The following is a 15,969-nucleotide window of genomic DNA, read 5'->3' as shown; positions in this document are numbered from 1 at the left end:
CCGCTGCCCACAGCCCTACGCAAACGCCGTAAGGGGGCGCCGGTAACGGCAAGGGAGGGGCGCTACGTAAACTGCGTTGGGCTACGCAAATGGCGTAAGCGCCCTGCCCTCAGCGCTACGCAAATGGCGGGAGAGCCCCGGTTCCTTCCTCGGGGCTCCCAGTTTATCCCAGTACCTCCCAGTCCTTTCCTAAGGGCTCCCACTTCATCCCAGCTATCGCCGCGTTCTCGCGCTTCCAGAATTTTCTCCCTCCGCTTCCCAACTATAAAAGGGACTTTCTGTGCTGAACACCGAGCCGGGAGCACTGACGGGCTCGGCGCAGGGGCCCTGTGCTATTTGATTTCTCTACAGTTCATGGTTTTATAATGAAGGGGGAAGGGTTAATAATCTGTCACAAAGGACTGGAGCTCTCAGAGCCAATTAGTCCTCCAGTGAACCATTTAGCTGCTGAAATAAATCCAGTCTCAGGCACGCAATGAGCAGGATTCGAGACAGAAAAGCCTGTGTGGGTACGCAGGGCATTGAGCTCGTGCAGATTTGTCCACAGGTGCAACTTGGTACATTTTAGTACCGAGTGCTTTTGATACACAAACTGGCCACCGAAACTCTCTTGGGTCAGAACGTGCAAAGGTGGGACAGCTTTATCCAGAACACGTAGACCACACAATTTCTCAAAGCTGGATCAGAATCTGTGCCAGCCTGTGGTGGAACCATGAAAGCCACCCCCAGGAGTTGCATTTCCCATTCGGATATCAGGTGGGGACAAGTCCCTGCCACAGGAATGGAAAATCCATGGTGGGGTGGGAAGGGTCAAGATGCTGCCCTGGCAGAGAAGGGGGGATGTGCCACTGCAACATCTCCCAGCAATGCTGCTGTGGGTGGAAAAACACCATTAAGCTGGGACAAAGTCTAGGAAAGCAACGGCAGAGTCTGTCTCCCTCTAAATGTTATGTCTCCATCATCCAGACCCAAAGCCATGCTTTGGACCTCCCTGCACCAGTCTTGGTTTTCCAGCTCCTTAACTGCATCAGAACAAGGCCAAAAACATTACTTCTTTTTATATTCTTGTAATGGGTTGACCCTGGCCAGATACCAGGTACCCACTAAAGCCACTCTCTCACTCTCCCTCTGCAACTGGACAGAGGACAGAGAAAAAAACCAGCTAAGAATTCCTGAGTAGAGCTAAGAGCTGGGAGAGGTCAGTGACTGATCACCTTCACGGGCAAAACAAGACTCCAAGTGGGGATAGTACTTATATTTAATACTAACAGGATAAGAGCCAAAGAGTGAGAAATAAAAGAGTCTTAAAAACACCTTCCCCCCCCTTTCCTTCCATGTTCTCCCTCCTCCCCCCCAGCAGGGAGATGGGAGGGGATGGGAATGGGGGTCACGGTCAGTTGTTGTTTCTGCCGCTGCTCAGAGAGAGGAGTTGGAGTCCTTCCCCTGCTCCCGTGGGGTCCCTCCCACGGGAGACAGTCCTTGATGGACCTCTCCGGCGTGAGTCCATCCCTCGGGCAGCAGCTCTTCCCAACCTGCTGTCCCGTGGGTCACTCCTCCATGGGGTCAGTCCCTCACGGCTGAGCTGTACCGGCGTGGGTCCCCCACAGGGGCCATGAGTCCTACCTGGGAAAAACCTGCTCCAGCCTGGGCTTCCCTCTCCACGGGCTGCAGGTCCCTGCCAGGACCCTGCTCCATCCTGGGCCTGCCACGGGGTCACAGCCCCCTTCCTGCATCCACCTGCTCCAGCGTGGGAGCCTCCATGGGCTGCAGGGGGGTCTCTGCACCCCGATGCTCCTCCAGGGGCTGCAGGGGGGTCTCTGCACCCCGCTGCTCCTCCAGGGGCTGCAGGGGCACAGCTGCCCCACCCTGCTCTGCCCCACGGGCTGCAGGGCCTCAGCTCCAGTGCCTGGAGCACCTCCTGCCCTTCCTTCTGCACTGACCATGTTCTCACTCCGCTCTTCCCTGGCTGGAATTCCTTCTTTTTCTTAAATATGTTATCCCAGAGGCATTGCTGTCACTCCTGACTGTCTCAGCCTTGGCCAGCAGCAGGAATTCCATCCTGGAGCCACTGGCATTGGCTCCACGGGACAGGGGAAGCTTCTGGCAGCTTCTAACAGAAGCCACCCCTGTAGCCCCCCCGCTACCAAAACCCAGCCACAGAAACCCACTGCACCCAGTTACTTCCACTTGCCCCAGGATGGTTCCAGTTTCCATCAGGATGATCCTGGTCACTCCCAGTCACTCCCAGTTTATGCCAGTTGCCCCCAGCATGCACCCTGTCACTCCCAGTTACTCCCAGTTGCTTCCAGCATGATCCCAGTTGCTCCAAGGATGTTCCCAGTTGCCTTCCAGCATGGCCCCACTGGCTCCCAGTTCCCCCCTGCATAGTTCCAGTCACTCCCAGTTTGATCCTGGTCCCTTACAGTCGCTCCCGCTATGATTCCAGTATGGTGCTGGATCCCAGTTGCCCCCAAGGTGGTCCCAGTTGCTCCCAGCCACCCCCAGGATGGCTGCTTTCACTCTCAGGGACTCCCTGTCTGAGTCCAGTATGGCCCCAGTCACTCCCAGTCACTCCCTGGAGGATGCCATTTGCCCTCCGCATGGTCCCAGTTGCTCCCAGTATGATCCCAGTATGAGTCCAGTCACCCCCAGTATGATCCCAGTAACTTCCAGACACGTCCAGTAGGAAGCCACTTTGATCCCACTCATCCCCAGTATGGCTGCAGTCCCTCTCACACACTCCCAGTATTATTGCAGTCACTCCCAGTATGACCCCAGTAGGGGCCCAACTGCTCCCAGTAGGATCCCAGTTGCCCCCAGCATGGTTCCAGTTGCTCCCCTTCACCCCTGCTATGGTTCCAGTCACTCCCAGAATGATCTCAGTCACTCCCAGCCACTCCCTGGATATCCCAGCTCCCTCAGCCTCTCCTCACACCACTTGTGCTCCACTCCCTTCCCCAGCCTCGCTGCTCTTCTCTGCTCCTGCTCCAGCCCCTCCAGGGCCTTCCTCAACTCAGGGGCCCAGAGCTGGACACAGCACTCCAGGGGTGGCCTCACCAGCGCTCACTCCAGCCCAACAATCCCTTCCCTGCTCCTGCTGCCACACTCTTCCTCAGCCAGGCCACCATCCATTGGCCCTCTTGGCCACCTGGCCACACTCTGCCTCCTCTTCAGCTTCCTGTCCATCCCCACTCCCAGCTCCCTTCCTGCCTGCCTGCTCTCCAGCCACTCTGGCCCCAGCCCGGGGGGCTGACGGGGCTTCTTGTGGCCAAAGGGCAGGACCCGGCCCTTGGCCTGCTGGAACCTCATCCCCTTGCAATCAGCCCATGGATCCAGCTGGGCCAGGTCCCTCTGCAGAGCCCTCCTGCCTTCCAGCACATCAACACACCCCCAGCTTGGTGTCAGCTGCACATTTGCTGATGAAATGCCTGCTTCTGCAGCAGCTGCAGATGCTCACCCCAGCCTTTAGCCAAGCAACTGGAGTTCTTGGTACAGTCAGTGCTGCTCCCACATTAGTTGTGCAGAGTTCAGGTGTGACCAAAGGGACACTTCACTACCCCCCCATGACACAAAGGTCGAGGAATGGGAATTCCTAAGAGAGCAGAGCAGCCTGCAGAGCAATGGGGGTGATGTCTGATCACAGCTGCTTTCCTGGAGATGGCTGAGCCCCAGCTCCCAACCAAGCACCACACAGACACCTGCTCACTCCCCTCCCGGGGAGGTGGGAGAGAACTGGAAGAGGAACAGTGAGAAAACTCGTGCGTTGAGACACAGTTTATTAGGTGGTACACAGATGAGGTAGAGATGGGTGTTGGGGCTTGAGGAGTAGATGGGGAGGTCTCTGCTGAAGGCTGGGAAACCACGAGCAGGAGAAGCCATGACACAAATGGTGTCACTCTAGTTTTGCTGACCGCTGCACCTTCTTCTTGGGTTTGCTGCTCTGGGTTTCACCTTTTTGCAGTGATGTAGAGCATTTCAGATCAGCCTTTGGCAAACAGCCTTTCCCCATCACAAACACCCGTGGGTTCTTCTGAGATGGCTTCAGGTTATGAACTCTAGGAAGAAAGGGACTGGTATTAGCCAGATGAACATTTCCAGCCAGCCAGCCGCTCGCCTGTCTCCTCACAGAGCACACAGTGTCACATCCTCTCTCCAGGCAAGCAGCGAGCAGCAAATGAAACAGAACTGCACTGCCTGCCATGGAGGCAGCAGAGGTGGAAGGGCAGAATCACAACCAGTTATGGGCCTGGGGACCAACTGCAGCACACGGGGTTCCAGGTAGAGAAGGAGGCTGTGCTTGCCCCATAAGGAAGCATAGCTGGGGACTGGCTGGCCCCTTGACAGCCGTTCTGGATCTCCCATTCCAGATTTTGAAGCCCTGCAGGAGCTTAGTGTTTCATACAGTGTCTTTTCCCATTGTCTCCACACAGATCCATAGACATCTCCACAGACATCTGGCCTTGGCCAGATGATCATCTCTCTGTGCTCCTGTATGCTGTGTGTTCCTGCTGCCTCTCTGGGGCTGGCTGTCGCCAGGGCTGCACGCTCACCCACCCCACTCAGAGGGACTGAAGGGAGAGTGTCAGAGGCTCTGCTTGGTGCTGCCCATCAACAGGACAAGAGGCAATGGGCAGAACCTGATGCAAAACACCTTCCACCTGAACATGGGGAAGAACTTCTTCCCTGTGCAGGTGACAGGTTGTCCAGAGAGGGTGTGGAGTCTCCCTCACTGCAGGTCTCCCTCACTGCAGGTATTCCAGAACCCTCTGGACACAATCCTGTGCCATGTGCTCTGGGATGACCCTGCTTGAGCAGGGAGGGTGCACCCAATGGCCCGTCCTGTGATACCCACCAGGAGCACGGATTGGAAAGCACATGGACATTTCCTACCTGCACAGCATTTCGGCCTTAAATTCCCCCACACGCGTCGGGAAGAATTTCACACGGAAAATCTGATTCTGGCCAGCAGGGATGGTACCGCAGTGGGGCTCGATGGAGAACAGTGGTGGGTCCTTGACAGGAATTGGAGAGAATTCCGGGGAGGAGCTAAGGCCCTTCGAAGAGCGGCGCAGCTGCTTTGAAAGGCGCAGACTTGGCTGGGGCTGAGTTGGCTGGGGCTGAGTTGGCTCGAGCGGCAATGCCTGCTGCACCAGCCTTGCACGATGCCTTTCCCAGAGATCCTCAGCAGGAGAGGACAAGAAATCACCTGCAGGAGGAAAGAAGACATCTTTCAAAGACAAAATCCTTTGTTCCCAACAACTCTGCCTCCTGCTGCAGGTGGATAGAAGAGAGCTGGGATGCACTTGGAGCGCCTCTGGCCATGTACTTTCAGCAGGAGACAGAGCAGCTGGGAGCAGGGTCTCCGCCTGCAGCACACACTCCTGTGCCGGGGCAGGAGGCTTGGTTTTAGACAGTGACTTTGCATTTGCCCTGGAGTGGGGAACTGCATCCAGACAGCAGCTGCAGGGCAGCTCACTTGTTCCACCCTTGTTCTTCCCAGTCTCAGAGACTTCCCAAAGAGGTGCCCTGATGTCCCCCTTCCCAGTCCTGACCCAGCACATGGCTGTCCCTGGAGCCCAGGTCAGCTCCTGTGCAGAGCACAAGTGGCAGAGCAAGAACAGGAGGGGCTAAAAGGCAGAGAGGGGGGAAGGAGAAAACTCTCCAGCTGCAGCTGGGAAGTGGAGAGGGATGAAAAAGCAATTAATGTTTTGGGGTGAAGTGGCAGGGGCTTCTCCCCAGGCCCTCAGCTACCAACTGAAATGGCCCAGGCACCACCCAGAGCCAAACACTTACATGTCTGAGTGGACTAGAACAGCCTCCCAGAACTCTTTGATGGTATTTCCTCCTCCAGATTCTCCTCCCAGCAGTATTTCAGGGCTACATTCCCCGTATTGGACATCTGGAAACTGAAAAACAAGGAGGAGGAATAAAAAGCAAGTGCTGAAGTAACACTGTCTGGTGGGCTCCTGGTACCACCTTCCCCAGGCAACTCTGCCACGTTCAGAATTGCTGCCCTGGGTGGCCCAAACAAAGTATTTCAAAGTCTGGAAGTTTAGGAGGAAAGGGCCAACACGGTGCCCAGCACTCACGTGCTTATCTCTGTCTGGAAGAGCTCAGTCTGCTTCAGCTGAACCTCGACCGTGTCATGTCTGAACTCGGCGTAGTCAACCTGAGCACTGAGGACAAGCTCGACCTCGTGGCTGCTCCTCTCCAGGACGGTGTGAGGTGGTTCTGGGACTGCCTTGACCACCTGCAGGCAGAGGAGGGAGAATCACTGAGCAGAGCCCAGAAAGCCAGGCTGAGCAGGGAAACCTTTGGCCTCCAAACTTGGCCGCATAGAAAGGACATTCAGGTTTATTTGCCTGGAAAGATGACAAAATTGGACTGGTGTACTACAGCATTGGTTTCTACCCACTGATCAAAGCAGTCACCATCACGGCTATTAATACACCCCTGGGGACTATGGTCAGCTGTCAGTCCCTGTGCTTCAACCCCGTAGAGCCTCTGACCTTTTCCCTGGTCCCCTATAAATCCAGCAGGTCTCGACATTAGGATTAAGTTCCCCTGCTGGAGCCCTGTGGATGGAGAAGCCCAAGACTGACTAGTCCTAGAGAGAACTTTTTCCTTCTTGTCTTAGGAGAAAGTGCTCTCCAGATGGCACATGTGGGGTGGGAGCTGGCTGTGGGCATTTTGGGATGTGAATGATCTCACTGGGAAAGTCTCCAACTGCTGATGCCCTGCTGGGGAAGCTGGGTTTACAGGACTCACAAGGATTCAGAAACTCAGAAAGAACCTTCACCAAGATAAGTGTGCTTGGCAATAATGATAGAAAAAGCAAGACTTTCTGGAGATGATGCTTCTCCAGACTCCTGCGTACTATCACACAGGGCCTGGGCTGCTCCATAATGAGATATCCCCCACAATACAGAGGCCACAACCAAAATCTCTGGTGTCGGTGTAGGCAGAGCTCGGAGCTCACCGGTGTACGCACAAGAGCACTTGTGCTGCTCTCCCCTTCGGAACAAGAGACAGAATGCAGTGGAATTAACTCCTTGTGGGTGACAAGGCACCAATTCAGATGAAGAGATTTTAACACTGTCAAATGGGATAAAATCAAACGTGACCTCCCACTCAACACGGGCTGCAACACTCAGCTCGTGGCACAGACCGGCAGTTTGCGTGTGGATAAAGGTCTCTTGCCCAAAGGCTTCCCCCTGTGGTGTGAGCCCACCCGCTCACTGCGCATCCGCCTCTCCCTAAAAGGCACTGCTGGTGCACCTCCCGGCTGAGCCAATGCCCAGGGCAGGCAGGAGCTGCTCTGCCAGCAGCACTGGTGCTCTGCTGCTGTCAGCAGGTCCTTTTGCAGCAGCTCGGTGAGCTTTTGCTGCTGTGCTTCTTACCTTCTGCTTCAAAGGCCAGCGGGCTCCCGGGAGTCTCTCGGTGGTATCCTCCCACTTCTCACTGTGCATTCTGTCGTCCCAGTCCTAAACCTCCTCTGGTGGCAGCTGGTATTTGATCTTGGCCACCTTACAGTTCCCAGAGTGCCTTTTGATGGTGACCGGGACCTTGGATTTCAAGGTCACTCTGATATTCTTGGCACGGCCAGGCTGGAGGTGTCCCACCTAGGGAGAACCAGAGAGTCAAGACCAAACTGGAATCACTGGCAAGGGCAGCACTGACAGCAAAAGGGATTGATATGGCGAGCAGCTGTGCTGGGAATCAGCACCTCAGTGAGGATTTATGTGAGATTTGACAGAGCAAAATATGAACAGAAGGTGCCACCTCCCAGAACGTGGAGCCTTTTCTGCTGGGCTGACAGCCCTGCCCCAGCAAAGACAGGGATTGCATCTCCTGCATGGCACTGGAACGGGCTCTCACTGGTATGTGGTGACTCCCTGCCAGCTCCCAGGAACACCAGGAAAGGGCCTGAGCAACTGAGAAAGGCAGGGCTGTCCCAGCTCACCTTGGGGGAGAACTGGAACGGGGCATCTGCCAGCAGCCACTCAAACCGCATCACCTCCTCCTTGCTGCGGTTGGTGACTGTGAAGGTCTTGTCGCAGAGCTCCCTGACTGCACACTCCCCAAACTTTATGTGATTCGCTCTGACAGCTGTGAAGGAGAGCAAGAGACCTCAGCATGCAGTGATGTCCATCCACCCCCCTCACTTTAAGAGACACGTGCATGTTCAGCTCTTCCTTCCTCCAAGCCTCCCTCCCTCCCTCTGGGAGGTCCCCAAGCCCGTGGCTGTGCCTGTGCCCAGCGACAAGCAGCACAGCACACACTGCTCTGTGTGCATGGCTGGCAAGCTCACAGGCCCCCAAGTCCAGTGGGTGACAGCCCAGCCCTGGCTAGAGAGAGGACACGCATGATCAGACATTTTCCTCTTCCTCGCTCTACCTTGGCAGCCTCTCCTCTCTTACCCTCAATGATGTCGTCCTCCAGATTGCCCTCAGCATTGCTCTCCTGGCTGTCTTCTGCTAGTCCAGGGAGGTTATCAAGGGTGAAGTCATCATTGTGGCCTTCACCCACCAGCTCTATGTCGAGCTCACTGTTGCCTGACACTGGCACACGGATCTTCCCTTCCAGACATTGGGCCAGGGTGGGTTTGAAAAACACATCAAACTCTGCTGATTGCCCGTGTTCCAGGAGCAGGTAAGGCTTCTCGGGACGCTTCTTGGCTGCACTGCAATGGGAATCAGAGTTAAGTGATAGAGCTGTACAGAGGAAATATTTCCCTGGGGTATACGAGGAATAAGAGGTTGGAATCAGTTGCTTCTAAGCACAGGTTCTCCCACCAGTGGTTCCAGACCCTCTTCCTGTGTTCACAAGACTATGCCACCATCACACATATCATCACTTAAGCGGCTTAACCTCAGGTTAACGCCCAGCCCTCATTCCATCTGCTTCCAGCCAGCTCCTGCCATACAGAAGGCTGAGCCAAGGAGCAGTTTTGGCTTCTGCTGGCTGGTTTGTGTGCTCAAGGGCTGCCTCCCTTCAGGCTGGTACCTTCCCACATGCAGCAAAGACCTCAGCCAGTCCACTGAGGTGGTGATAGTCCCCCACAGCTCAACCCACCGTGTCTCGAAGAACAGAAAAACTTCCTACAACTTGCTAGGAGGAAACCCTGCAAGGAGTCCACAAGAAAAGCTCGGGGGACAGAGAGACCAAGGAAAGAAACTATGTCCAACATGTGGCTGCTGCTTAGACAAGCCAAGAACGGGGCACACCTTTTCCCTCTGTGAATGATCACACTGCACAGTTAATGAATTTACCTTTTCCAGTGGAGTCCTTTTCCATGTCTGCAGTGTGGAAGGCACGGAGTGCGGACTGCGTGCTTTTCAGGAAGAGAACTCCCTGGTCATCCATGATATGAACTGTAAACTGAGAAAAGGGAACACGGAGCACAATGACATTGGTGTGAGGAGAGGCTGGCACGGGGGTTGAGCCCGTACGGCCGCTGGTCCAGCACGGGGAACCCAGACCAACTCCCCTCCTCAAACACAGCGCCCAGCACAAAGGTTACGTGAAGTCACACAGGGAAAAAAGAGTGTTCAGAAGCACATGGATAGAACTGCCATAGAGCCAAACAGGACAGTCAGTCACGAGCAGAATGTAACAGAACCACAACGAAGTTTAATTAAAATGGAGTCAACCAGTATCAAATGCAATTTCATGGAACTGGGACGTCACACACACCCACATGAGAACAAAATGTGAGCTGGGAGACGGGGGAAAAACACCCCACCACCTTTCTTGTCTTGTGTTCAACTGACAAGGAAAGACTGGACAGAAAATCACATTTTTGGGGACCTTTCCTCCACAGGACAAGCACTTGTTCCCAGCCCAGAGCATTCCCTGAGCAGGTCCTTACCTTTGTGGGTACGATGCCATTGTTACGAAGGACCAGGGGGAGTGTCTGTGAATCCCCCAGCAGGAGCCTCCTGAAGCGCAGCACAGGGGTTCCTCTCTTACTCCCAAGGCCCGGGCACTCGACTGTCACCTGAGGCACGTGCCCCTCTCCACTGACAGTGAAGGTCAGCTGTTGGGGTTTCATCTTCACGGACCTGCTGGAGAGGCACAGAAACCATTTCAGCCAGAGCCTTCCAGAATAACAGTTCTAAATAATTTCCCTCATTTGAATCATGCCATACAGCAGATAAATAACGAGGCACCAGATGAGACGTGGCAAATCCTCTGGCTGCAGTGATAGGAGACATATGCAACAAGCAAAAGCACACCATGAGAACAGTACAAAAGCAAGAAGGGAAAACCAAACCAACAGCACCGTCAGTAAAGATTATTTCCAAGGATCCTAAAGAAGGAATTGCTTGTTAGGGCAGAAAGCTGACTTCCCTGTTCCAATTCAGCCACTAAAGGCTTGGGGAAGGGCAGGTCAGAGCCCCAGTACACAGGGAGAGGAACTGGGCTTCTCTTTGGTAGGAGCTCCAGTCACTCCCCTGATATAAAAATAGCTTAATGTATGCCTGGAAACCACACAGGATCACTTCCTTTTACAGAAATATGGAGGAAATCTTGACTTGCTGGCACAGAAACTGCTTCATCTGAGCCTTTGGCCTTGGAAAGTCCCAGCTCAGCTGTTGCACTTGTCAGTAACTTCCAGCTGGCTACCTAAGGCTCTCTCTTCAGAGTCCCTCACACAGCCTGAAGTATCCTCCTCATTTTCCTGCTCTGCTCTGCCTAATGCTTAATGCCCCCTACATCATCTCATGCCAGGTACTCTGGCTAAGGGTACTGAAAGCATTAGAGGCACCAAGAGGAGAGGCAGCTACCAGAACGGTCCCCCCAGTACTTCACGGGGTCACTACCTTTTTGGGCTAACAAGGGAAGCTGTGAAAGTGCACTGGTAGTCCTCCTTTTGTTCTGGAGTGAAGGTCACTGTAGCAAAGGTGTGGGATAAGCCAGGAATGCTCATCTCAACAGGATCCAGCTTGAAGATGTTGCTGATGAGGCTGTGAGGCTTGGGGGGAACCCACAGTGCAGTGTTAGTGTCACATCTTTCAATGTGACCCAGTACATTCCTAGATGCATCCCTGGGAACAGCCCCAGACAGCCTGTCTTGCTTCATGCTTCCCTGGGCAGGCTCCCTCCATGCCAGGGGATGCTGACCTTGCGCCAATGCCCAGGTGAGCAAAAGCTTGCTTTGAGGGCTGGGCAGCCACCCCAGCACATGTGGGAGGTTGGGACGGCACAGAAACCCCTCAAATAACCCAGGACTGGCCTTTCAAGAGAAGGAAAAGCCAGGAAATGCTCTGCTTTGAGCTCTGCCCCATCAGTCCGTAACAGCCCCTCTCTGAGTGTGCTTTCGAGAGATGTTCAGAAGGATTCCCACCAAAGACCCAGAAGCGTGAGCCAAAATTTGCTTGAGAGATGTGGAATTCAATGCAAGTGCCCCCCTGGCATTGCTGCTCTGCCCTGCAGTTCGACCTGCCCTGAGCTGGACTGGTCCAGCTGGGCCAGAGAACACAATGACTCTGGAGAACAAGGCAGGCTCTCACATGGCCTTTAGAGAGCAGCGCTCACCTTGGCCTCTTGTTCTTACCTCTCCAGGCATGGCTTTGATGGAGAGGACCACGTCACATGGGACACTGCTGCCATTAGAGATCTTGAAGCGAGCTGTGGCCTGTTGCCCAACCTGAACTTTGGTGAAGATGAATTTGTTCTCATCTCTGATGAACACACCGTTGCCTTGCACCGACTGTAACGTCTGGCGGAGATTGACGTTGCTGTGGATCGGGTACTGCTCAAAGATGGACGTGACGTCTTCAACAAGCGCTGCAGACAGACCAGAGGAAGGGCTGAGGCTGGAGAACCTCTTTGCTGAATTCACCTGGACCCAGTTGGCCTCTCAGAAGGCTTGATAAGCCCTTTCTGTCCAGGTGACTGCAAAACCCAGCCTTGGATGAGAGAGCTCAGTCAGTGAGGATGGAGCTCAGTCAACCTCAGTCTTAAAGGGCACTGCTTTCCTTTTATGCTTCCACACATCCCTCCCAGCCTCTCCCCACTGGTGGACTTGAAAAGGACTGCAGCCTCTGAGGATTTTAAGGTGGGACTTCAGGACCAGGGTGCCTCTCTATCCAAGTAGCAAGTTTTAGGTGCTGATCATCAGCAGGACTGCCCACGGCAACCTGTGGACAGCACGTACCTGGGAGGCAGGACTCGGCAGTCAGGGTAAAGGGAATGCCGAGGGGATTGTCCTTGGGGTCTCTGTTGCTGATGTCGATGTACAGCTGCTCCTCACATTTCCCCTCTGCTCCTGCATTGCAATCCACTGTGATCTTCTGCTGGCCCCAAGGACCAATGGAGCCGGAGCAAGGGGACACAGTGAACATGCCTACAGTGAGCTGAGCCTGCAGAAAGAGCACCAGGACAGGCTGATGCCCAACAGCCATGCCCTGAACACCCCCAGCAAGGAGGATGCCACGCCTTGGCCTCCAGTTGAGCCCAAGCACCCAGTGCCCAAAGGCAGCCCCAGGATGAGATGAACAAGCCAGGAGGAGCTGCAAGTCTGTCCCGAGTGGCAGAGAGAAAGGAGTTTGGGTGAAAAGAATGAAGGTGGTAGCTGAGATCCTTCGACCTCCAGGGGTACAGGAGAGCAGAAAGGACTGAGAGAAATGATGGGAGAGAGGGAGGGGATTGGAAAGAAGAAAAAGCAAAGCTGTCAATGTTCTATGGATTGGGAGTTCAGATGGGGACAGTTTGCTCCCGTGGTGTTCACAGATCTGTGCTGGCTAGCAGCCACCAAACACAGGACCTGGTCCCCTCTCTTGACCCCACAACTGCAGGTCAGAGCCAGAGCATGGGACTATCAGTGGAACTGAGCAGATAATGGACTCTCCATCCCACAGACCATGTCCTACCCCCAGCCTGGGCACAGCTGCATCCTCCCCCATCCCCTACAGCAGCACACGCTGGGCAGGAGCAGGAGCCACCCACCTGCGTCGAGCGCTTTCTTTCCCTGACCAAGGGGGCAGATTCCTCTTGCTGTGAACTGAGAGGGAAAAGCAGAGACATCTGTCATGCTGAGTTCCCCTGCCTTTGTCTGAGGCCAAAGCTAGCCTTCCTCCCCATGGAGGAAAGCCTTCCTGCTCCCGATGGCCCCCGGAGAGCTGCCTGCAGCACCCATTGCTGCAGCTCATGGACAGAGCAGCTCTGTCAGCAGCTTTGTCCCACACATGGGGATACTGAGGTGTTGTTTTGCTCCCTCTTCCTAAGCCAGTGACCCAAATGGACAATAACCCAGGTCTGGCTGCCTGTCACACACCAGCTGTGTGGTGGTGCCTCCTCAGACAGAATGGCTGGTGCAGGTCTTCTCTTACCTTTGTAGTGGAGGTGCTTGGTGGATGAGGAATTTGAAGTTGAGGGTGCCTTTGTTCTCCACAATTAAGACATGGGTCTTCTTGGTGCCCTTAACCATGGCACCGAAGTCGATGGGCGAGGCAGGCTCGATGCTGTACTTGCTGTACACAGCTCTCGCCGACACCCTCACTGGGATGGCGGCAACGGTCTCGCCTCCTTGACCCGATTTGAGATCAGTGACCTGCAACCAGAGGAGGGGCTGGTAAACACAGGAGAGAGGCCAGCCTCTACCCCTGTCCCCTGACCCCACCCCAGGTCTCCATCAGCTCACCCTCTCTTTTTAAAGGCCTCTTCCAGAGCCAGATTTCCAGTTCTTTTACAAAACCTCCCAAATGGTTTTGGAAGTCTTTGTTTGTGTATGTAAAAGAGAGGATGCCCCAACTAAAGCCTTCTTTGTCAAAGACACCTCTCCTGCTTATGCTCCCAAGACACACTGTGCTAACACAGCCAGGCCCAGGCAGCTCACCCGGCAGAGCAGGATGGGTTTGCTCTTGAGAAACACTTCAGTCGTGGGGTGGAAGAGGACCTCAACTTTCACAGGTGGCTGGGAGGCTTTCAGCACAGCCCTCTGCGGCCGGACAGTGAAGGGAGATTCCAAGTCACCCCTCTTGGCACTTCCAGTGGTCAGCTTGAAACTGTGGAGAAAGGGAAAGAATGAAGACCTCTGCAGTTGAAAGCACAGGTGCCACCAGCACAGCCAGCACTTTGCATAGGACCAGAAAAAAAAAGAAAAGGGAGCAGCACGGGAACAGGTTCTAGCCATGGACAGAGGGAGAACGCAGGCCTGGGAGCCTGAGGAAAAGCTCAGCACCAGGCAGCTGGACTCACCTGTACTCAATGTCATATAAGCCTTTGTTCTGCAGACTCAGGACGTGCTTCTTATTATCCAGGACATTAATAGTTCCAAATTCCAAGCTGCCATCTGGACCTGCAGAAAACCCACAGAGCGAGGTAAGAAGTGGTGAATATTTGTGAGCTGCTGCAGAGCACACCAGCTCACAAGCTACACAGTTGGAGATCTTGGATGGCACAAAACCCTCTTCAGCAAGTGCCCCTTCTCGGAAGTGTTCTCTAGCTACTTGGCTGCCCTTTCTCTTCTCACTCCAGTATCTGCAGGGTAGAAGCCAAGGAGCTTGGTTTCCATTTCCTTGCTTCCAAGCACAAATCCAGCTACTTTATGTGCTCTGCTGAGCCAACTGCCTGTTCAGATGACTGTTGTTTCAAAGCATCAAATGCAGTCTGCACACGAAGCTGCACATTTCCAAGTTCAGACGGGAGAGACTCAAGGCTGTTGGTGCCCTGACAGTGCTTTACTTCACGCAGCTTGCAAGGTCTGTGCTTTATGGATCTGTGCCACCCTTGCCTGCTATGCCATCCCCTCCCAAGGGCTTTGGTTGCCCACCTGCCAAGGTAGTAAAATGCATCTGGACTGTGTTGTCTGGGAGGCATCCACTGACCTTCAGGCATGTTGATGCTCAGATTAACATCGTAGACCTCCACAGAGACTTTGATGGTTTCAGCCTGAACAATGCCCAGGATGTTTTCTGGATCTGAAACCTGAGGCAGCAAGAAACAAACACTGCTTAGACCATTCTTTTGGAAGACAGCCTCTAAGTCCTTGTCTCTGCCAGCTGCTTCCCCCATGGCCTCCCTGGCTTGACAAGTGTTTGTGGACTCCCAAGTTTTCTTAACCTGTTCATCTCACAGGCTGCCCCGTTGGGATTCCGCTGCATTAGGAAACCTTATCAGCCCAATTCTGCACTCCCACAGCAGGGAATGGTGCTGCTAAAGCACCCTTGAGAGGGCCAGGGCTGTAAACACAACCACAAGAAATGGGAGGTGTCCCAGAGCAGGTGGCACTGACAATTAGCGCCCTCCTCGTCAATCACCTTGCATGTTTGCTGAAATGCAGCCTCTAAACCACAGGGAACAAAATCCCAGAAAAGGGGCAGAGGGAATGCTGGTCTGTACAACCAAACAACAGCCTTCAAGGCTGCACAGCAGCAAGGTGGCTGTGCTACAGGCTCCGGATGCAGAGCCTGGGCACCCGGCCAACCCAGCACAGAGGCAGAAGTTGGGGCCACAGCACCCCCGTGTCTGTCAGGTGCAGCTCTCCCTGACTCTGTCCCTAAGAGCACACGGCTGCTTGCTCTGCCCTGCTCTGCCAGGCAGGCCCAAGTCCCTCTCACCTCTAGTTGGATCATCTTATTTGTGATGCCAATCTTCTCGGCCTTGAAATTCAGCTTCACCTCAAAGTCTGTGCGGGGGCCAACGATGCCCCTGCCTCGCGATGCAGAGAAGTCATCGCCAAGGTCATCCAGCCCACTGAGATGCCATGCCATGGGCAGTGGGCTGCCACGACTCGAGTCAGGGAAAGGGAATGGGGTCGGGCACTGCAAGGAAGGGTCTTTCACACGGTGGAGGTCGGTGAAGCAATACCACAGTTTATTTGAGGGGTAACAACTTATATAGGGTAGGATGGTGGGTGGAACTTGGGCTAGGGAGGAGCATGAGACTGACAACCGGGTGATAAGGAGGATTGGGTACTCAGGCAAGGAGGGGAGGAGTTTGGATGTAACTAGGGGAATGGGC

General features: G+C 54.4%; 1 protein-coding gene across 1 annotated transcript in view; it reads right to left on the bottom strand.

Annotated features, from left to right (window-relative positions):
• Positions 1 to 3,759: 3,759 nt before the first annotated feature.
• Positions 3,760 to 15,969, bottom strand: part of LOC108643112 (hydrocephalus-inducing protein-like) — a gene marked incomplete at its 5' end in the record, with an annotated part of 58,869 nt that continues 46,659 nt past the window's right edge. Inside the window, 18 exon segments of the mRNA XM_029958806.1 lie at positions 3,760 to 4,055; positions 4,891 to 5,206; positions 5,794 to 5,906; positions 6,090 to 6,250; positions 7,401 to 7,622; positions 7,964 to 8,109; positions 8,421 to 8,678; positions 9,273 to 9,381; positions 9,872 to 10,064; positions 10,827 to 10,978; positions 11,561 to 11,793; positions 12,164 to 12,368; positions 12,955 to 13,009; positions 13,338 to 13,558; positions 13,844 to 14,012; positions 14,206 to 14,305; positions 14,835 to 14,934; positions 15,567 to 15,874. Coding sequence (XP_029814666.1) covers positions 5,807 to 5,906; positions 6,090 to 6,250; positions 7,401 to 7,622; positions 7,964 to 8,109; positions 8,421 to 8,678; positions 9,273 to 9,381; positions 9,872 to 10,064; positions 10,827 to 10,978; positions 11,561 to 11,793; positions 12,164 to 12,368; positions 12,955 to 13,009; positions 13,338 to 13,558; positions 13,844 to 14,012; positions 14,206 to 14,305; positions 14,835 to 14,934; positions 15,567 to 15,874 — 2,732 coding nt within the window.

This window comes from Manacus vitellinus, unplaced genomic scaffold, assembly GCF_001715985.3.
Source record: "Manacus vitellinus isolate BGI_N305 unplaced genomic scaffold, ASM171598v3 ctg7180002434381_pilon, whole genome shotgun sequence".
NCBI classification, from domain to species: Eukaryota; Metazoa; Chordata; class Aves; order Passeriformes; family Pipridae; genus Manacus; species Manacus vitellinus.
The sequence above is the reverse complement of the archived record's forward strand: the minus strand, read 5'-3'. Positions and strand labels throughout refer to the sequence as shown.